This window comes from Molothrus ater, chromosome Z, assembly GCF_012460135.2.
Source record: "Molothrus ater isolate BHLD 08-10-18 breed brown headed cowbird chromosome Z, BPBGC_Mater_1.1, whole genome shotgun sequence".
In the NCBI taxonomy this organism is placed as follows: domain Eukaryota; kingdom Metazoa; phylum Chordata; class Aves; order Passeriformes; family Icteridae; genus Molothrus; species Molothrus ater.
The window spans coordinates 63543582-63566530 of record NC_050511.2 but is presented as its reverse complement, the minus strand read 5'-3'; the positions used below and the strand labels follow the sequence as shown (position 1 = coordinate 63566530).

The 22949-nt window shown below is 37.5% G+C and overlaps 1 protein-coding gene across 3 annotated transcripts in view; it reads right to left on the bottom strand.

Moving 5' to 3' along the window:
• The window catches only part of TRPM3 (transient receptor potential cation channel subfamily M member 3), a 385746-nt gene that overhangs the window by 20363 nt on the left and 342434 nt on the right, over positions 1 to 22949 (bottom strand). For all 3 annotated transcript variants that reach the window (XM_036402688.2, XM_036402689.2, XM_036402690.2), the window contains 4 exons: positions 19399 to 19539; positions 14043 to 14171; positions 11805 to 12056; positions 6601 to 6775 (listed from right to left, as the gene is read on the bottom strand). In XM_036402688.2, the coding sequence (XP_036258581.1) occupies positions 6601 to 6775; positions 11805 to 12056; positions 14043 to 14171; positions 19399 to 19539 (697 nt within the window). The remainder of the gene's footprint in view (positions 1 to 6600; positions 6776 to 11804; positions 12057 to 14042; positions 14172 to 19398; positions 19540 to 22949) is intronic.

The window sequence follows — 22949 nt, the reverse complement described above, 5'->3', positions numbered from 1 at the left end:
ATCTGTTCCGCCCTTCATGTATGACATCATTCAAAAATATTAATTATTTTTGGAGAAATGAAGTAATTTTTGTAATATGTGCATTAATAGATTGTAATATATTTCAAAGCCCAATATTAACATGTATGCAAACTTGACTCATCTGTTTTACATTATAGCCTTGCTCTAACACAAACCACAGAACACTTAATTCTAGCAAAATGCTTTACTGAAGAAGCAAATTCTGGTAGCATAATGATATGCAAATCTCAGGTAACTGAAAAAGCCAACAGCTCTGATACCCTCAGGCCACTGAATAAAGTTCAGACACTATGTCCTGAACTTAGGCTTTAGAAATCAGTAAATGGTTGGAGTTTTAATTTAAATTATATGAATTAACTTTACAAAGCTTTCAAACATTGCCTCTTGACACCTGTAGATGTACATACTTTTTGCATCCCTTGCTTCCTTTTTCACAATCTCTTTCCATGCTTATTTTCCTTCCTGACTCCCATTTACAGTTTCCTGCTGGGACTTTCTTGCTGCATACCTAACACTTCCTCTTTCCTGTCCAGGGAATAGTTGCAAAAAACCAAAAGTAATTCAAGCTTCTGTGGGTTTCAGGCCCATCGTGGAGGCAGAGCTCAGAAGAATTTCCCTGCTGTAATTACTGTCATGACAAGGACACTGTTCACATTTAATGTGTGTTGGGTGGAGGGCTTGGCAAAGGACGCTGGTGAGTTTCTGCATCATGACTCTTCCCCCAGCTGCACCCTTCCAGAGCAGGTGTGGGAAATAATGAAAAGACCAAATGGCAAAATTGAACAGCTCTGCCGCTGGATAGCTTTTTGCCTTTGATGAAAACTTCTCCTATAAAAATGGATACCACTTTTACAATACAAACTGATTTGTTTGAAATCACAATAAACTGAGGGATGCTTTCCTGTGTTCACAATTATAAATAAAGTGGAAACAAATAAGTGCAACCAAATAACAAAACCAAATTTTTTAAAATATTCAAGTCTGGTTATTTTTAATGCACCTTCATCATCCTATTTATGAGTATGTAGGCACCTTCCAATTTTGACCCACAATGAACCCAAAAGATGTGAAAGTATTTTATAATTTCTAAACAAAATGTCTAAGCAGCCTTACCAGCTTACCAGGCTGGTAAATATTGAAACCTATTGCCCCCCCCCAAAAATATTAAGTGGCCTTCCTGAAGTTGTTCTCTTCTTCAGTGATGGAGAAAATACTAAAATCTGCAAACTCCAAATTTCACAGAATTACTCTGTTCATCAGTAGAAATATCCAGGGAGTTGAACAGTGCCTCCTTACTTCGAGGTTTCTTTAACTACAGCATTCTGACCATGTTGTTTCTTGACCCAGGCCACATTAAACATGACTTTGAAGGGTCTCTTCAATCTGCTGGTATTTTAATAATAATTTATAGTAAATCCCTGTATTTTTCTTGTTCACTCTAGTGCTTTCTTCCTCCTCTACTCTACTCCTCACCCCATTAAAAATAGCCAACCAAATAGAACTTGAACTACAACATCAGGAGTGCTAGATATGGGAATACTGCTGCAATACAGCCCAGAGTGACTTTCAAAATTGTTTGTAGTCTGTGCAAAAATCTTATCCACTACCTTTGTCTAACAACATTAAAAGTATTGCCACAGGTATGATTTATTCTGTTTTGTACAGAGCTTTCTGTTCTGTTTGTTCTAATTCCAGAATTGTCCATGCAAATGACAGGCCAAGTAGGAAGCTCCTATTGAAAAACATGCAGCCTATAATGTCATAAAGAGTTTAGTATGTAATTTTCATTTGCACTAAGAAATTTTCAAGAATTATAAAACTCAAACAGATCTAAAAGATTAGGAAATTTAAAGAAATTTAAAAGGATTTTGTAGTAATTATAGTTTACTCTGAAGATCATTGAATAGTTAAAACCTGTGTATGAGAGTCTCTCATCTTCTGAAACTATTGCATTCTGGTTACTTGATATTCCTGTAATACAATTGAAAGAGAAAGAGGTCCCATCTTTTCCTCTTAAATTAGGTAGGTTTTTCCAAAACAGAAATAGACACAAACAAGAAATAAACACAATTCAGACTGATCTTCAGATTCCAGATGGCACGTGAAGTACTGTCAGCTGGTAAGAAAATCCAGATGGAAATCCAACCTGTGAGACACCAGGAAAACCTGAAAACCTTCCCAGAAGCCATGTTGACTAACAGCAGGTTCAGTTGCTTGGCCTTCTGAATACAGGAAAATGTGAGCTCTGATGTTCATTTTCTACAGATAACTGCCATTTCCCAAGCTGGCATTTATGTCCTCTACCTACATGATTTTTACCAACAAACTCACATTTCCACTTCAGTATTTCTTATATCCTTTTGTATCCATAGTATTCTGGAAGGGCAGATAGTTTCGTCAGGTGAAAAAAAAGTTCTTCATAGGTGAGAACTGTCCCGCGAATGCTCCTAGCTAAAACTGTCAGCACAAGTATCAACCTGTGGTGAACTGAGGGAGAGATTTTACAGTGTTTGTGGGAAATACACTTCTGGACAGGCATTCACTGAAGCAGTTACATGGCTGGCTGCTGCCCCATGGATCCCATTGGGCAGCACATGTCACAGATGGATTAGAAAAGACAGCCTCCAAGTGAGACAGTTGCATATGCCATCACCAGCTCCCTGATTCAGATTCTCCTTCCTCCCCCAGCTATCAGTGGATAATAATATATCTTTACTCAACTACATAATTGATATCAGTCTATTTTTTTTCAATTTATCTAGCTCTTATTATTATTCCTTTCCTGAAATATATTAATTTTTAATTTTCCGACCTTTAAATAATTTATAAATTTGATTAGCTTACTGCCTGCTTTCAATTCTAAGGTCTAAGCCTTTATCTGAACCCCAATAGTTGGTAATTGGAGTTTTCTAGGCCTGAGTCAAAACTCAATAGCTCAAGTTGGTTTCAGTCATGATTGATGTTTCACTTGGACTGGTTCGAGTTTTCCATGAAGTAGCTTGACTATTATAGTATACTATAGTAGCTTGACTATTCCTTGATCTTTACATACTTCCAAAGACTGTTTCATGAAATTGCTAAAACTTCCTGAGTAGAAAACATGGTATGTGAAACCTTCTGTCTGTGCCAGATCAGCTACATAAAATGTCCTGAACATCTGCATACAGTTGTGCGGAAAATATGGTCGAATTAATTGTAATTGCACCTCCTTTGTTTATAGATCAAATTCTACTCATTTCCTGCTCAAACACCTAGTTATGATTGCACTGTGATAGTAAAGTCTGTCTTTTCTAGTTCCCCATTCCCCAAGCCATGTGGAGCTGGGCTGTGGACTTGATGGGTAGCTGGGACTGACAGGGCACCAGGAGCCCAGGATGTCCCCATTGCTAGCAGCAGTCACTCTTCCATGTGCTACTGTCTGTGGCTCCTCCCTCAGCATGTTTTCGGCACATTCAGTGGTTCTCACTTCTCACACTCTCTTCATGCAAGAATCACTGAAGCCCACCATTCCAGTTCTACATCTTTTCATATGGAGCACCTGTTTATTATGACAAGCCTTTTAGATTTTTTAGTGGTCATATTCTGATGAACTGCCTATCTGAGAGGAACTACTTAGAGAGTGGTTTTGCTGGTTTTGTTGACTTAACCTGAAAATTTGAACAGAGATCTAAAAGATTTACTCTCTTCCACCCCACTTTACAACTGATTCTTAGTCAGAAATTTGTAGGTTTGTAGCAGTTATGGACATCACTGATAATAAAGACCACCACTGAATAATGTGTTCATAATCCCAGAAGTGAGGATATAATCTGTCCTCACTTTTGAGTTGAAGATGAGATCACATACCAACAGGACATTAACACATACTCCAGCTTACATGTTTTTCCTTAAAAAATGATATGAATACAGAAACAATGGGTAAAAAATGTAAATATACACTGTTTTAGAGCAAGACATTTAGCAGTGTGTTGAAATAAAAATCACAGTAGACCCACTGGATGAAAAGGCTGCCAGCTGATGAGATGGACTCAGACATTGTATCTGGTCAGCCTTAATGGTATGCTTCACAAATAAAATAAAAATAACTAATTAAATAGATAAAACTGATTTTTCTTTAAAAAAGTACATAAGAGATGTTAGAGTAGCCTACTTTTTTGTACATTTCTCAGATACCAGGATTGATTTCCAGGAGAGTGGTTCAATTAAACATGCTTTTCCATGATCAGCACTTTTACTGAAACCCAAACTTGCTAATAATGTAGCAATATTAAACACCAAAATATAAACAAAATCACAAAGCAACCCTTTTTTTTTGTTAAAATAATACTGATTAAAAAAAGAATGTGCCCTAAATCATGAATATAAATTGGAATTTAGATCTAGCATAACAATTTTCGAACATGCTTATCTTATTTGAGAAAGTACAAACACTGTAGCACTTTAACATGAGCACAGTGGCTGATTTAGCTTAGAACAACATGGAAAATATAAATAACAGCAAATGTTTAAATAGTGAAAAAATGTGAGTATACTAGTAAAACCTTCTGGGTGTCCATTGGGTGATTTTGATTGTGTAACCACATCACCAGCTATTGCTTGTGCTGCCAGTCTATTCCACAGATAACATTTTTGAGACAATTGAGCATCAGACAGACATGACATACTGTACATAATTTGTGCTGGAAGAGTGGCATCTGCCTCTCAGGAAGGAGGAAGTAGGTTTTGCTTTTCATTTTGACATCATCACTTTTACTGTAACTCCAAATTTCCATGACACAGGTAGAAAAACAATATGTCTATATGTAAAGCTGGAGTTTAGGCCACCAGGAATTTTGCTTTCCCTAAGCTTCAGAAATAATTACTCTGCATCTTTTTGCATTATTTAAATGTTGTGCATCTAAATAACACAAATCCTCGTGCAAGGGTGTGCAGTCTGCCACCCTGTTTTCATACTTAAACATCCTTCAGATTCTAAAATTTATGGGTTCTAAACTGTAATCAGCCCTTATTTAAAAAAACCAACAAGAACACTTTATTCAGCCAATTGCCATGTTTGTTGCACTATGGTAGTTACTCAGTACAATATCAATAAATGGCCACTTATAGAGGGACAGACATTATTCTGCTTGTAGAGGGAAGTATTGTTTTAATGGTACAAATCTTTAGTGCTCTAAAATATGCCTTCAGAGCAAGACAAAGTTTTATATCCCCAACTATTATGCCTTTGGAATTAATGAATTTTTAAAAATAAAAGTATAGGGTAAAGGATAAAAATGAGGGAATTGGGTAAAAAGTGAAAACATAGCGAGAAATTTTGTGATTATAGGTATTTGCTTACTTCCTTGCATGCCATGCTGCCTCTGAAAACCAAGTAGGGAAGCAAAGATAAAAAGGAGGTTTCATCTGTATCCAGAATAATGATACTGTGCTAGCCAGGAAGAAGAAGTCAACATGAAACTGCTGCAACATCTGCCATGGGATACTGAAACTACATTCAACTGGGGGCATTATTTGTGATATAGATACATTTACTACTTTTAATCAGATCAGGAATTTTTTTTTTTCATTCAAATTTTCTCACTACTGAACAAACAGCAAATAAATTTTGAAAATAATGTCCTTTCCTAAGATGGTAACGTAGAATAAAATGAAATATCCTAAGCAGAGCTTTAATGGAAGCCATCTACCACTGAAAAGGGTACTGACTTCCAAATCCTTCCAAGACTTAAATGTAGGTAAGTAGGAATGATGAACATCAGTTACATGACAGTAGTTGCAAAAGATGACATTGTTTGTGATTCTTAGTTTGGTCATCTACTGCATCATTTCTCATGACCAGATCTCTCATTTGGTGGTAATGCAATGAGTGGGACCCCAAGATTTAATCTAAACAGAAAACCAGCATTTTCCTGATCACCTATCTCATGAATCCTGAGGAGATAATATATTTAATACTGTCTCTCTTCCTGTTTGCCTTGGTGTGAGTACAGTCTTGCTTTCTAAAAAAAATGCAGCAATATTCTAAAAATGGATCTAGTTATTAGACCCAAAGAATTGCATCACAGGGTTTAGCTTAAATGTGGTACTGAAAAGGTAACAGGAAAAGAAAACTCATCCCTATCAAATACAGGAGCTGAAAGGTCTAACCCCTAATTGTTAGACATAATCATCAATATGAAGTTAGACAAAAAGTATTTAGGTCTAAAAATAAACCAAGGGATGAGAAAAAATAAGTGACCTTTTGTGTCCCAGGTACACCACCAAATTCATGTTGGATACCTGGGAGGGGATTCTTGCCACCAAGCTGGTAAAAAGGACACATTTATAACCTTCTCTACATGCACGATAATTTAGCATTACAGATTTCCAGTTAAATGATTGCAAAGTGATGACAGAAGCATGTTCAGAAACTGACACCCCAATACTAGCTGAAAAAATACTTTTGCGACCATTCTCTGTGTTGGAGAAGTTCCTCTATCCAGAGCCATTTATTGAGCAAACACACATGATCTAATAGGACATCATCTGATCAAAGTTGGATACCTGACTTTGGAGTATGAGAATCATAAACTTGCTTACGGTCTATCTGGTCTGCAAACACTTCCCCATAGATCATCCAGTAAGGCATGTAAAAAATGTTTTTCGCCAGCTTCCACGAAGGCTCCTCATTGGGGAAGAGAATTGCCTGTCTTGCCACACCAAAGCTCATCAGAACCACCAACATGATGATGACAAAGTACATCATGTCTATCATCTGAATGTAATGACAGGAAAAACGAGAGAAAAAGAGAGAGAAAGGACAACAATTAGAGGAACTTTTTGTCCATATTCCTATTATCATGAACTGCAAAAAAATAAAAAGTCTGTGAATCTTAGAAACAGAATTTCCAGAAACAAATTTTGAAAAGCCGTTCTCATTTACACATAAAAAAAATATTATTTTTCAAAGAAGTGAAGTGGTATTATTGTGTCCTTGGTTTTACCCAGTGTGACTTCCAAGAACAATTCAAATGTTATGAATAGGCTTGAAAATACAGAGTACCATCTGGTCACACCAGTTGCCTCAACAAGAATATATGGGTTCAGTGGAATCAGCAGCCGGGTCTGGGCAAGGGTCATGAGATGATGTTTATAGGCACCACGTGGCAACTGTACCTAAGCAAAAGGACTGACATGGATAATTTTATTCACTGGTAGTCATTATCTCAGAGCAAAGGGAGCTGCAGCTAACATACGGAGGAACGGGTGGCAGAACAGCCTGTTTCTGCAACATAAGGGACACCATGGTGGTAACCAGTGAGAAAGGAAAGCTGTGATACTGGCTGGGATAAAAATCCGCTTGGTGGGGGAGTCTGACAAATGCCACATTAAAAAAAAAATCAGATAACAGACAGTGAACTCTGCTCTTCTCCACTGTTGAGGGCCTCATTCGCATATGCCCAAGATTAACTAATGTTTGCAAACAGTGCCCACCCATTCAAAATGCTCCTGAAGTATGTTGGACAGCAATCCTACAAGATGCTGAATAGATCTGAAGATTAGAAGAAGCACTATTCTAGTAAAGGCCCTCAAGGGAGCAGAACAATGGGCATCAGGCAGGTACAACAGAGATTACCCAAAGTGAATGTGAAAAAAATGAGAGTTGTGTAAAGTCCTTGGTAAGATCCCTTTAAAACTTACAGACTTGCCAGGTCTTCGTAATTGTTACAACTGAGCTGTTTTTCACAGTTCTGGACATAACTTTTGTCTCTAGGCAAAACTCAAGTAGAGAATCCTCTAAACCTTATGAGTTTTATTCCCTTCAGTCTCTGCATTTTCTGGCTCAGCTGAATTCAGCCCTCCCTTCAAGAGAGGCGTGAACCCAACCTGCGCCTCAGCTGGTGCCTTGTGGCTCCATGGGGTACTGGCTGCAGCCTGAGGGCAGGGCTGCTCATGGCAGGGGCTGCTGGAAGAGGGACCTGCTTGCAGCAGAGGGAGCTGGTACTGCTGCAAGGGTTCTTCAATTTTAAAGCAACCTGAGGTAAAAGCAACACTGGGGAAGTATGTACCAGAGAAAAGAGGTTTACAGGGGAGCAAAGAGAAAAAGGTATGCTTGTGTGTTGAGAGGGAGGATCTAGGAGAAAGGCACCAGTGGAGCAGGGGTCAGATGAGAGAGAATCAGCAAGATGGAAAGAAGGAAACAAGGACAAGTGAAAAAAAAGCAGGGGAAAGCAAAAGTCTTGAGGTTCATAAAATAGCAGGAAAGAAAGAAAATAACCTTGGGGACATGAGAGAGGAAAAGAAATGCTTTAAATAGTTAAAAACCAGTGAAGTCAACCATCAACATTCCTCTTTAACTCAGGGCATTAATCTCTAAAAAAAAATTCCTTTAAGAAGAGAAATTCCAGATCATTGTACTTCAGAAAGCATCCTGAAATGGGAAAGCTTAATAATGACATTTAGTTCTCACTGCTTTCAGGGAACAAACCTAGAGGTGAAACCTGATTCCTCCTTTCTGGTCTGATCAAACTTTGTTTCAGATGGCAATATATAACTTGATATGATGTAATGTAATAACTATTTAAAAATGTCATGCAAACAAATAAACAAAATCAGTATTTTGAGGCATTTTAAGACAATGTATGAAATGCTCCAAATATTTTTGATCAGGAGTCACACGGGTGTGACCTTCTGTTGCAAGAAATAAAATTTTTTGTGCTGTTCCCCATTCAAGATCCACATTACTTTTCTCCTTCTTCAGCTGGGTATCTTCTAAACTCTCAGTAACTTGTCTGTAATAAAATAAAATATATGGACAGATTTCCACTGACTTTAATGAGCATTGTATCAGGTCCTTTGGCCTGTGATGTCAAATTACAATTGGTGTTTTAGCAAGGCAATCTAAAGAACTCATCAGTTATCTGTTTAAAAAATGTTAAACCACAATATTTTGGGGCATAATTTCATAAAGAATTGACTGTATTTCAACTTTGTATTTGCAGAAATGCTAAAAAATGCAGATATTTCCAGACATTAAAGGAACTGATATACCTCTGACTCTCTTGACATTCCACAGTCATGTAAATCAATTTAATTCCAGAAATTTCCTAAAGGAAATTAGATCTATCACTGTGCAGAAATCAGAAAAACAGAAGCATATTCTGTTACTGAAATCAGTAGATAATACTAAGCTCGGGCATTCACTTTCCTCCTTGTATCTTCATTTTTGCTTTAACCTATTGCTTTTAAAAAACTCAAGCCCATTCCTGCTTCTTGCTTAATTTCCCTTGCATGTTTGTTCAGAGTGGCCAGAAGTAAAACTTATTATGGGTATTTCGTTGACTGCAGTGTAGAGGAAGGTGAAGAGAAAGCTACTCAACACTGGAAAGATAGAAAAGCCATCATTTTCCTCCTGTGTCTAAAACTTACAATAGAAGCTCAAGAAAAGGTCTCAGGCATTAAATATGGTCTATTGAGGACCTCAGTAGTTGTGATGTACTTACTTTGTAGAAATATGTATAACCAACTTTATGTCCTTCACAGAGCTGAGCTGAACTTAACACCATTTGGAAGAATGCAAGGAGGTAGAGAGACACATGATTTAAACAAAAATACACAAGAGAGCCCATGGAGCAGCCTAGAGTCAGCAGGTGCAGCTCCCAGGGAGTGCGTGTGTTGCACAAGAGAGTAAGCTGGTGAGAAAATAGATGTGAGAGGCTGATCTGAGTAACTCAAACTGGTTGTGTATTGCATGTGTAGGCAAAGGGGATGTGCCAGAGTGGCTGAAAGTGCAAGGAAAGTTGGACAAATGATGAAAACCAAGCAACTGGAAGGCACAAAATAGAAGAATTTGCCTCCTTTAACAGCTGCCCAGAGCTTCAGAACAATTTGGCTGCTAAATTCAACACCCTCTAATGTAGATACTGAGCACACAGAAGTTAGAGATTTTCCTGCATTTGTTTTCCACAGAAAGTAGAGTGAGGTTTGATTTGTTGTACACATGTGAGTGACAAAGGAATGAAAATGCTATTAATTTCAATCATTTCCTTTCTGCCTGACATAACAAAAAAATGAACCACTCTTTGTACTGCTGGGGGAGTTGGGTTCCTATCAGCCACCTGTAACACTGACTACTAGAAGTTTGTTGCACATGGGCCCTCTATTATTGAACTTTCGTTCACTCTGCCTGTGTTAGCACCACAGTTCTGAAACTTTAAGTGCATGTATCTTTGAAAAATAAAGCCGAGTAGAGGGGTAGCTGTTTTTTCAGAAGTTTTATACACTTTGTATTGTGTAAGCCCCAGTGACCACCAGATCCACTGGCAGAGAGTCCAAATGTGGCAGGAAAGAAACCTTCTAAAGAAGAGTTTTCTCTTTGATCTGTATTCCTCCTGAGTATTTTCACTCTGGAGCTCTGCAAAACTTCATGTCAACCTCCCTTATGCTTTCTTGGAGGAAGGGTACTTCAAAATCCCGTTTCCAGGACATAACAACTCAACTATCACTTTCATGTTTTCCCTCAATCTCTCTCTCCGGCTTTTTTTCCACTAAGCTCTTTTTTCTTTGTCAAACCCAGCACTGTGGGCTTGCAGTAGAAAGCTGGTAAATTGAGGGGATAAGACAATTGTTCCCTGTTGGATAAGGTGTGTAAGTGGAAGTATATTTTGCACTTCAATTTTATACCTGCTCACTGAGCCTGCTGTGACTAATGTAATACCAAGGAGATACTGTAGTCCATGTACTCATACATGTCCCCTTTTCTTATGATGGTGAGGATGGATGAAGCTTTTCTTTAAGGACCATTGTGAGATAAATACAACAGACAGCCTGTTTGGACTTGCTGATTATTGTCCCATACCAAACAGATAGCAGTATTTCATCTAAATGAGTTAATATTAATTTTACTTTTTTTACTTAAAGTGAGCTTCAAGCGGCTTTAATCTATTTAGAAAATCCCAAATCTTAAACCTCAAAATGCATGAAACAGACATGATTTACACAAGAAAAGCTGGATACTGTATGTGAAATGTGTACACATATATCAGCTACATACACAGGTATCCAAATATCAGGGATGTGTGCATGTGCATCTGTAAATCCAGACATTTTCTTTAACTGAAACAAGCAAAATGCTGCTTAATTGCAACACTTCAATGGAAACATGAAAATTGAAAAGTCAAAAGTCAAGCATGTGGAAGCAAATGTCTTTTGATTACTTGTGCATGCATTTACTATTACAAAAGCTGTTAATATTCCTGCTATGGTGTGTATGATTGATGTGGCCAGGGCACAGAGGTTGCACTTATGCCAATGGATTTCTCATGTCACCAGGACACACCTGAACTTCAATGATGGAAGACCATGTGAATGTGGATCAAACTGTAGAAGCGTCAGTCTTAACCATAACCATTATAGTTTTGAACACATCATGACTATCACAACACATTTGAGAGTCTCAAGGTACTACACACCTGAACAATTTTTTCTTTACCTTAACAAACCACCTTCCTTTATAATCACCAAATTTCCTTTGCACTTTCTGCAAGTGAGGCACACAGGGGTGTAGGGTGGCTCTGCTGTTGAAGAGTGATGTCAGAGAGAGAAAAATGATACATCATCTAACAGAAGAGGAAAATACCAATCCTTGATTCTGGAGGTTTTGATTCAGTAAAGCACTGATTTCTAGCCTACATGGAAACACTAATGTAAAAATCATATGGGTGGATTTGCAGCAATGCCACTGGCTAAGGACGCTGAGCCAAAAACACGCTGCCAAAGAGAAGAGGTTCACCCAGTGCTGTTACCATTTTCCCAATCATCATGACGTAGGGCCCCAGGTACTTGTTGACGCCGAAGATGTCCAGCAGCCGGATGTACCAGTAGATGATGTTGACACAGTAGATGACGCGGCCGTCACTCCGGAGAGGCAGGTCTTGAAGACGGAGAACCATCCCAACAGAGAACAGGAGGATAGCTATGAGGTCAGTAACATTCCAGTACTCCTGGAGCCAAACTTTGACTTTTTGCAGCAGCTTCCCAGGCTCTGACATGAGGATCTGAAGGACAGAGGAAATGCAGAGGAGAGGAGCTGAGCTGTTTTCATATAAAAGTGAAGAAATCTGTAGTAAGCAGATAGATATATGCCACAAAGGCCAAAAGAAAAGCTGATAGACCCTTATCATCCTTAACATCCAAATATCTCAGGTACTCTCTGTTATTTTTCTCCTGAAACATTCAACCATTCAATCATTAACATGTATCTATGTGCAAGAGATTTTTAAGGACAAGGCAGACAAAGGACTCAGTCTAAAATCCTCACCAAATCAGTAGAAATGTCTGTATGTATTTCCATTTTTCAAATGTATTAACCCTATCTAGGGTCTTGGAATGGAGGGTAAAATACAGAAAGATTTTTTCAATCAGAAAATTCACATTTAAAGAAGCTATAGATTTACAGAAAGTTACATTAAAATATGTATCAAATGACCAAGAAATAATTAATAACCATAAAGCTATGCATCAGAAATTTAATTCAGAGAGATACTAGATACTACTTGGGCCTGTTTTTGGAAATTAGGTTACACAGCCAAGAGTGAAGGTCACAAAACTAAATAATCTTACCTTATGAATTTATTGTCATTCTCCTTGCAAGATCATTTGTGTAACTTGATTGTGTTTCCAAACTACTCTTAAAATTATTATTCAAGTGATCTCCATGAATAAATCCCACCATTTAGAGAGTTACCAAGCTGTTGGTTTTCATTTTCTATATTTAGCCCAAGAACATTTGAACATACTCACACAGTTCCTCAAAAAAGATGAATTTGTTTTTGGAATGAATTTTGGGCTCATCCGTGAAAAATTCCAACATCTGCTTAGAAATCAATTGTGACAAATGTTCTTGGTAAACTTTTGTGGAAGTGCCAGTTTGGGCTGAACGATTAGGCAAAAATCAGGTCACACAACTCCTGAGTGCAGCCTCCTACCTGCTGAGCCAGCAGTGCCTTGGCTCCATTAGAATTGCAGAGGCCTCGTGTGGCTACTGCCACTGCTTTCCTTTCTCTTCTGCTTAATGACATGTACTCATGGGCCACTCAAGTAGGGTCTTTTCCTCTGTTCTTTTTATTTATTATGTAGCATTTACCATACAGTGTCAGAAACCCATCTTTGAAGCCCAAGTGTGGCAAGCCCATTTTTAGTCTAGTCCTCCAGAGCACTGGCTTCAGAATGTACAAACATAACTGGTAACAGATTCAGCCCAGGGGTATAAATGTGCTCTTTCAGCTGAGGTCAATGGGACTTGCATTCACTCACATTAGGGCTGAATTGGGCCTCTGGTGTCACTGTGGAATAAATGGACCTTTGGCTAATTGAAAGAGGACAGCATTAGGTGGGAGAGACCATGAGGGCAGGGTTAACAGAGCCACTTCACTCACTTTATAGACCGAGTGCTATTTTAAATGCTCTCTCTCTGCTCTATGTGTCTGCTTCTGCATCCTTAGGCAATTGCACACTATTGCTTGACACATCAAAAAAATTTTAGAGTCACATTTTAAGGAATTTTGCTGACCTTTAAGGCTTGTCAGAAGATCCCCTTGTACTTGTGAATGCTATTAAAGGAGCATCACACTGAAATTTGAACAGAGAAATTTTGTGGGAGTAGAAGAAGGAAAGGGAGAAAGAAAGGGAGAAAGGGAGAAAGGGAGAAAGGGAGAAAGAGAGAAAGAGAGAAAGAGAGAAAGAGAGAAAGAAAGAAAGAAAGAAAGAAAGAAAGAAAGAAAGAAAGAAAGAAAGAAAGAAAGAAAGAAAGAAAGAAAGAAAGAAAGAAAAAGAAACCACTAATTTTAAAGAAGAGAGATATTTTTCCTGCTTTTTTTTAACAATCCATTTGCCTTTCTGAAAAAAAAGGGCAATTTTATGATATGCTCATTCATAAAAACGAACCCTGAGAGAAATAATAAAAAAAGATATTAAAATGAAAAAAATCCCTCAAATCCCATGCTTATTCCTTTTTTACTATTTCTTGGCTGGGAAGACTTTACCTCTCTCATCTTCTCTATTCCCAGAGTGAAAATGTATGAAATGACAATCCACTCCTGAATAGATGGCCAGCGATCCATCTTCACCAGCACTATGTAGTTGAACAGCATCAAGTAGCCTATGTATGCCAGCTGTAAATAAAAATATGAGTATCAATTGTCACTATCTATACAACTGAGCTAGGATATGATTTGATATTCTTGATTCTATTGTAACCAGGATTTCACAGACAAAAGAACAATAAGACCATCCCAGGTTGTCTGAAAAAGCTCACATTAAGTCACATACTGTATGGAATCTGCAAAACACATGCACATATGTCCAGCTATATCTATCTCCTCAAAAAGACTTTATTAATGCAGTTCCCTTAGATCATCCCACAGTGATGGCAATCCTAATACCACTGTGTCCACTACTCAGTTAAGTAATGCTACATGAGATTTCTCTCTCATCTGCTTCTAAAAGCCTTTAGTCCTCTAACACTCCTTCTTTGTGTGTCGTTACCCCCCCCCACCCCGCCCCCATTCATCTAATCTGAGCTGCCTGGCATTCTGATTCCAGATTTTAGGCATTATTAGAGGTCTTCCTACACAGTGTAGTACTGACCTAACCCAAAGCATGTTTCCTCCCCAAAACACTGCTACTCCTACTCACACTGCTGCAGCAAGGAGCCGGGCATAGCCATGCATTCATTTGCCTTATATTTTTTTGCAATTTTTTTAATTGTGAATGTTTTTCTTTTCCTTCCTAATATATTCACCTTCCAGGTTAATTTTTGACCCAGACGAAAAGTGAATTCAGTTTTTAGTTTCTTTTTCTTTGTTTTTCTGCATGCTGAATGTAATCAAATGGTCTGTCAAAAAAGACAATTTCAGGCAAATTGCATCATCAATTTCCTAAAGTTCAGAGAAACTGTGTCATTCTGGAGCATAGGCTGTAGCAAGGATTCCACTCTGGTTCGTGGAGGCCAGAATCCAGCCAGAATCCAGCCTCGTGTCTACTTTGCCTTTCAAACAGCAGCCCTATAAGAAAATGCATCTTAAGGCTAAATATAAGTCAGAGAAAAGATGACTCAGTTCTGTGCATGAACATTTAGTCATTGTGACAGAAAGCTGTAATACATACATCTATATTTGAATTCAGTTTTTATCTCAGTTGTATGTTACTCACTATTGCGGACATGGGCTCACATGTAAGCTGAAACAGGGCATTGAGACTTTTGGGTAGGATTATTTCAATGCTCTGCACATCACAGAATAGAGTTTATAGCTCTATTGTACTTGTTAGAGAACGTCACTTCCACTCTTTGTAAAAGCCACAGGATTCTGGCTTTTGTTCCAGTTGCTGGCTGAGAACACTCAAGAGAATTTGTTCTGTGGGCCATAACTATCAGTTTAGAGGAAGCAGACAGTTGAAGCACTACTTCTTGTCCTCATAAAACAGAGGAGGAAATGATCTCATTTTTCTTTCAGTTTGTGAGGGATGATAGATTGCAATGCACAGTCATTGGAGGCTGCTCTTCCCTTACCAGTCCTAAAGGAAATGGAGAGCAATGTAGACCAACACTGGAGTTAGGAGAACCTCTGTCTGGGCAGGCAGAACTGGATACACACCTCCCTAGTGGAAATAGCACCTTCTAATACAGAGCAAAAAACCAGGTGATACTGTTACTTAACACTCCTTTTAGACCTTATTGATTACTAATTGTCAGGAAATCTACTTTGATCCGCTTCAGCAGCCTTTGGTGAGCTGGTGAGCTTTGCAGTCAGTATGGCAAAAGAATGAGGGCACAGAGATTACAAAAGTCACAGAAACTGCAAGAATCTTAGTAAAAATTGCAAAATATTTTTGCTTGACAAAAGAGAAAGGAATCTTGATTTGTGAGTAAACTTATACTGAAATGGCTCCACTTTGACCCAAGAAATTAGCCCTTCAGTGACAGGGTGAATGACAGTCTCCTTCCTCCCCACACTTCTAACTTGCTCTCACCTTCCTGGAGGTGACACTGATCCAAGACTGTGGTCAAACTTCAGTGTAGCTGTTTGAGCTGGTACTCAAGATTCTTTAAAAGTGCCACAACAGAAGTAGCTGAACCCTGTCTTTTCTTGCTTTTGCCTGGCTTGACAAAGATCTAGGAGCTGCCACTGTCACCATTGGGGACTGAAGAAGCTAAGGAAGGAAGTGCTACTAAGAAGTTTCAAGGGTGGATCGCACCTGGCCCTTTTATGGATGCAGTCCCATTCTATAGAAAATACTGGAATGCTCATTGTGGTAGAGGACACACCGGGAAATTGTACCAATAGGTTAATGCTTCAAGAAGGAGATCACCCTCCTCTTTTCTGATTGATTGCAATAATTAAATGATCATAAACTGTTACTTCCTGCTAGTATCTCAGTTAATGCTAGTAGTAGGGATGCCTAAATATTTTGCTTTTTATGTATTTTTCATATATTTGTAGCTTTTTAGACTACTATTAAATAGTTATATGGTTCCTAGTATTTTTGCTACCATTTCTCTTAGATTTTAGAGTAGTAAGTTAAGTTTCTAACACATTCTTGAAATACTGTTTATTTCTTATTCTGTCTTATTCTTAAGAAAAAGAAGTCTGACAAGGAGCAGGCTTCTGTTTTCTGATCAGAATCTGAGGAGACACAATATGAAATGGGGAAAAGAAGCCCTAGATCAACTCCAGTGGGGCAGTACCCAGAGAAAATAACCTAACCAACTACTTTTCTAATTGGACAATATTTGTTAGTTATGCTAATTTGTTAAACTTATAAAAATTGTACAAATCCAATGCCATGTGAGCTCATCACCACCAGGATACCTGGAAGCTTCCAATAAAACTCAACTTTTTATTTTACTATTTTAACACTGCTGCAAGCATTTTTTGACATTAGGACAGTGGGAGTAGTCAACAGTAGGAGAAGATCATCCTCTTCTGCTCAAGTAATCTGTGGGATGAAACATTTGCATCATGGTTTCCAATGCAACAGCCACAAAACACAACAGAGCAGTTGACTTTTGAAATTGCTTCATATCTAAAGAGAAAGGCTAAAGTTGGTGGGGAGCTGTTGGTTTGTGTTGTTTTTTGAGGTTTTTTTTTGATTGGTTTGTTTTGGGATTGTTTTTGAGAAAAAGTTGTCTAGTATCTGCTAGTCAAATGTTTCTTACTCAAATATCTCATTTAACTTGCTCTTGTGTATTTAAGAATGAAGATGAATACAGCTATATAGTAATAGAGATAGGTAAATGCAGAATATTCAATTTTTTTTTTTAAGTGGTGTACAATAGCCATAGGACCTTTACATGCATTTTGGACTACAGAATGTAAAATTTGAACGATTTCTTTTGAAATCCATAAATTATATTTGTGCCTGTGTATTTGCAAAATGTGATAGACTGTACAATTTTAATCCTTTTCTGAAACTTGTTTTGCTCTGAGTCTCCAGGTGTTCTCAATATACACAACAGGTCAAACATGGCAGCCAGAATCCACCTTAACTTGCTCTCCAGGTTCAGTGTATCCAAGATCCAGTCTTAATAAATGACCTTGATTGAGAACTGCCTCAGGACATAAAAGTGTAGGAACAAGCCTAAATGGAAATCCAATATTGATTTCTCTCTCCCATTTAAAAATTGAACTAACAGGATGCTTCTTTCCATTTGCAGTGTAAAGACTTTTCTGTTTGTGCATAATACACACTGCAATTGATAATGAGACTAGGCTGTTGATGAGTAGTTTCTGGACTTGTGGGCTTGATTAATGTTCGGTGGCCGCTGAGTTGAGCAATAAATTACTCCAAGTTGTTAAACTCTGCTAGTCTACAGCGTCCACCACAGTTAAGACTTGATTGATGTGAGTTGTTCCCAACATCTGCAAGGCAATTTTTCTTATAAGAAGTCACTTGCAGAAGGATTCATTCTTTGTGATTTGCTGTGCTTTCAGCAAAATGATGGAAAATATGACTGGGAAAAACCACCTGAAACCATCTAGCCAATTCCATTGGGCTGAAGCATGATTAATTCCAATGTACCATAATGAACATGTCTTGATTAAGATAGTTTAGAAATCACTAATAATGGAAAATCTAGCATGTCCTCACACAGTTCATGACAGTACTTCCTGGAGCAGTTAGAAACTGTTTCCTAACTTCTTACCTAGAACTGTCTGGGTGTTATTTTTTGTCCTATTCAGCAAGAATTTTGAGGTATTTACACATATTCAAAACCTGTCACATTCCTTCTGCAGACCTTTTTTTCTTTTAACAGAGGAAACATTCTTGCTACCTTAATCTCTCCTCTTAAGTCAAGCTTTACAAACTTGAAACATTCTCCTTTTTTGGGGTCTTTCAAACCAGTCCACACTTGTCACATGATGCAGAAGCTGAACTGGGATGGAATATTCCAGATAAGAAGGCTGAAAAGATCGTTTTCTGTGATCTTTTTAGTCTTATCCTTCTACATTCTAGTGTAATTTGCAAAATAACTAATAATAGCTAAATAATAAATAAAATAATAACCAATCTCTACTCTATCATCCAAGTTTTGAATAAAAATATCAGATAGCACTTGATATAGAAGAAAACTTTAATCCTGGCTTCCAGCTTGATAATGAATAATTAATATCTACTCTTGAGGACTAATTGTCAAAAAGCTTTTTATCAACATAGTAACTTTAATATAACTTTATTAATTTAGCTGTGAGAAAACCCTGTGAAGTTTTTGGTACTGTTTTACTGTAGTTGAAATCCATGGTATCATTTTTTTCTGCTCCTTCTGGAAGCTTAATTTCTTTCTAACACAGTGAATATACTGACTTAACTAATTTTTCCCTGAAAAATGTACATTGGCTGTCAATCATGTCTTTGATATCTTGTGGGTACTTACCTGCACATTTTCTCTGAGAGACACTCCACAGACTGGTCAAAATAGAAAAACAAATAAAAATGTTCCAAGGAAAGAAGTTCTCTTCCTCTTTTTTTCATCAGTTATTAGATAATTCATATTCTGACTCAGACCAGCCTCCCACTGGGCTTACTATTGGAAGCAATCCTATTTTGAATTTTCCTATTGGGAATTCCTTCGGAGCACTACAGCAAACTGCTCCTTACCATTTTTTTTAAAAAAAACCATACACGATAATTCAAATTTTAGCCATTAACTTCCTGAACAAAATGGTAATCTTTAAAAGTCTTGCAATGCTAGCAGACTTCTACCAATATTTTTATTAAACTATTTATCTGTAAGCACTCCAATACATATAAACATAGAGATCAATGAAACACAAAAGATCACCTTAGTCCAATTTCAGTATTTGTATAAACATTATTAATATAATAGGAAAGATTTCTTACAGTGTAAAACCAAAATTTCACGATGGGAGCATTGTAGAACTCGTAGATCTTTCTTCCAATGGGGATCATTCTGTGCCTGCTCTGAACTTCCTCATCCTCCTTCTTTCTTGAGGACTCTCCATTGCCCCGTCCGAGCATTGCCTACAAGAAAGATATATTTATGTTTCTTTCTTGTGAAAGAAAAATTACACAATTTTTTGAAATGTCAATAGGAAACTGTTCTTGATCTCTAGATAAAACCAAGTGACCACAGCTAGGCATAAAATGCTTTGCTTTCAAATTACCTTTTTGAAGGGAGGCTTCTCTTTAATACTTTGAAAATGGAAAGCTACAGCTTTAGCCTCAACCCTCAGCTTGAGAGGGTAATTCCTGACAAAAAATAAGTGTGGAGAATATTTTTAATTTTTGCTATATGGACAGAAACACTTTTACCTGACAACAGCTTTATGTGGTGTACTTCTATACAATAAACAGATGCAGACAGAAAACAGGTAAATTTTGGTTTTAAATAAAGACAAGTTCATAAAGCTGAGATTGAGAGAGAACAACAAGGGAAAAGATGAGTTGATAGTCACTGAACTAGAAGCAAAGGAGACAATGGCACTTTATAGGTTAATCACTGGACCTGTCCCAGGTTATGATCCCACAGTGAAGCTTACATGGATGTAAGAGGACTTACTAGTAAAGCTCACTGCAGCAGAAAGGTCTTGAATTGCAATATTCATGTACATGATTTTAGCTTCTTCCATAGTGAAGTTCCAGAATGCCCATGCATTGCCTTTGCTGGGCTTGATCTCACAGTTACCATTTTTTTGCAAATCAGACCCACTAAGAAGCTACACTGAGCTCAAGAAACACATACATAAGAAGTCCCCAGCTATGAGTGCAAACGTAACAGTCAAAAGAAGGCAATATTTTGTTTGCTTACCCTTAATTTTCATTATTAGCTGCAGAGAAATGGAAGAACTAAACTACAATCACTGCAGTTAGTGCTTAAAAGAACCTTTGTATTTGAAGTGTAATGTGACCTATTAAATGTTCATTCTGAAGCAATTATTTAGTAGACTAAGACTGGATTTTAGCTCCCTGTGCCTTTTGCAAGTGCTTACTGTTTAGTTTGTGGTTGCAGCACCCTGCACAGGAAATATTTGCAAGAATTGAGACAAATCTAAGTATGCAGGGACTGCATAAGGATGCATTTGTTTCAATGCTTCTATATTGCTTTCCTACAAGTAGATGAAGGCACCCTTGTGCTTTTGTGTTAACTGAAGCAAACTTTCACCATCTGTGAAGACAGCATTGTCCTCATTTGCAACTTAAATGGTGGAAAACCAAGGGAACAATTAGATGCCAGACATATAGTTGTCTTTCTATAAAAAGGTCCTTCTTGTCTTTGTATCTGCGCTCTCCAACTCAACTGGATGTACAGAACATACTTAACTATTTGGCTTCAGGTGAGCTATCTATTAGTTGATAGGTGATCAGTTTCTACAGCCCTGCAGGAACCGGTGATGCACTTCTCACATATTTAAAAATAAGAATCACAATTTAACCTTTTCTTTCTTTTCCCAGCCTCATGTGGAGCTATTCATATAGGTCTTTTCCCTGTGAAATAGTAATTTGTAATGATAAACTTTTTTCAGTCAGTGCAGATATTTGTAACATTATTAGGACTGGGCTTGGTCCATATGGCTCCTTCTATTTAATTTCATTTCATTTCATTTCATTTCATTTCATTTCATTTCATTTCATTTCATTTCATTTCATTTCTTTGTTTATTTATTAATTTCATTTATGCAAGTAGTTTTTCCTGTACTATTATTACTTTCCTTGTGAACCCTTGTATTCTTGCATCTGACAACATACAGATGTGGCTGTGCACATTTTCAATAAAATACAACAAAAATTCAGGACAGAAGTATACTGCACTGAAACTAAGCTGCTGGGACTGTCTCAAAAACTAAAGCTTGCTTTGACCAAGTTAACCTATTTCCTTTAGTTTTAATTGCTGAAGATTTTTAATTTAATTCCCATAAATACGGATAAAACATCACCTATTAAAAATTAAATGTACCTCCTGTTGGCTCTCACAGAGCCCATAAAACACCTTGAAAGTCCATCAAGACTTTTATAAAAAAGGAAAGAGACAAAGTGGCTATTAAGCAGAGGAGAAGGGTTTTTATGGTTATGAGACTTACTGAATATAACCACAGTAGCAGAAGTTATACAAAATCCACAGAAGATATCATTACCTGAATTCCACAAAATCAAAGTGATCCTTTGATCCATATAATTGATTGGGTTTTGGGCGGGGGGGGGGGGCGGGATTTGAATATGATTGGAATGCTTTGGGAACACTACAGCCCAAGACGGTAGTAATTTGTTTGCTTCTCTCTACTTATTGATGCTGTTCTGGTAAAACTGCTGTCTGGAGCTACAGAGTTTTCTGTAGCTTTTCCCAAGGCTTTGTCTCTGCTGTCCCCTGGTGCTCAGGAATTTTGCAGCAGAATGAAAATGAATGCTGCCTCCTTTAACAAATGAGCAATGCTGTGCTTTAGTGAAAGGGATTATTTTACAGAGTTCAAATCCTTCACAATTTTACAAATTTACAAATTCTGAGACAGACTTAATTCTCAATGAAATCAGTGAGTTGTGTTATTTTTTTAATAATGCTCTTTCAATATCTGGATTTATGCTTTAGTTTATGAATTCTGATTTCCTGTTTGCTACTGCTTTCTTCTTGATAACAATGTGGTAATTTTGTCTCATTACAATTATTTTTGAATTAGTTCTATCATATAATAGTACCTCCTCCCCTCCCCCATGCTACAGATGGTGAATTTCTCTGAGATTGCTAGGGATTAGTGACCTGATGTTCCTGACTGTTAATTATATCTCAGTATTAACAAATTGAAAAGCTTCCCCATTAGAAAGATTCAGAAATAACCTATGTAACTGTGTTAACAGAATAACTGCAGTGCCAAATGTGAACAAATGTTTTTCTTGGAGTGGGATGCAGTAGGGTGGGAACAACTCAACACACTGCTCTGTGTGGGCGGCATCTCTTTCTCTAATACATGATTTTGTCCATGATTCACCATGAGTCATGCAAGGTAAGCTTGACAGCAGCTCAACCTCATTGTGAATTACAGTACAACTGCATCATTTTAGCCTGAAGGGATTGATGTTTTCATAGTTTTTACATGGAGATTTTATTAATCTGGTTTTTGTTGTTTTGTTGGGCTAGATTTTGTTTTATGTAATTGGGGACTGTTTGCTGATAATGAACTATCAGGGGAGAGTTTTGGGTTGTACATTTTTTCATTAATATATGCTAACAATCCTATACTTTGCTTATGTGTTTCATAATTAAAGAACAGGAATTTCAGTCTTTCTGGAATGAATACAGGCTCTTCCAATTTCATCCTGAGTGAAGTCCACATGCTATATAGAGACTTACCCCAGTTCACAGAGAACTGGTGTGGAAATGAGACATAGCTGTGTAGAAACACCTCCCTCAGCACACCCTGCTGGATCCTACACGGTGTGTG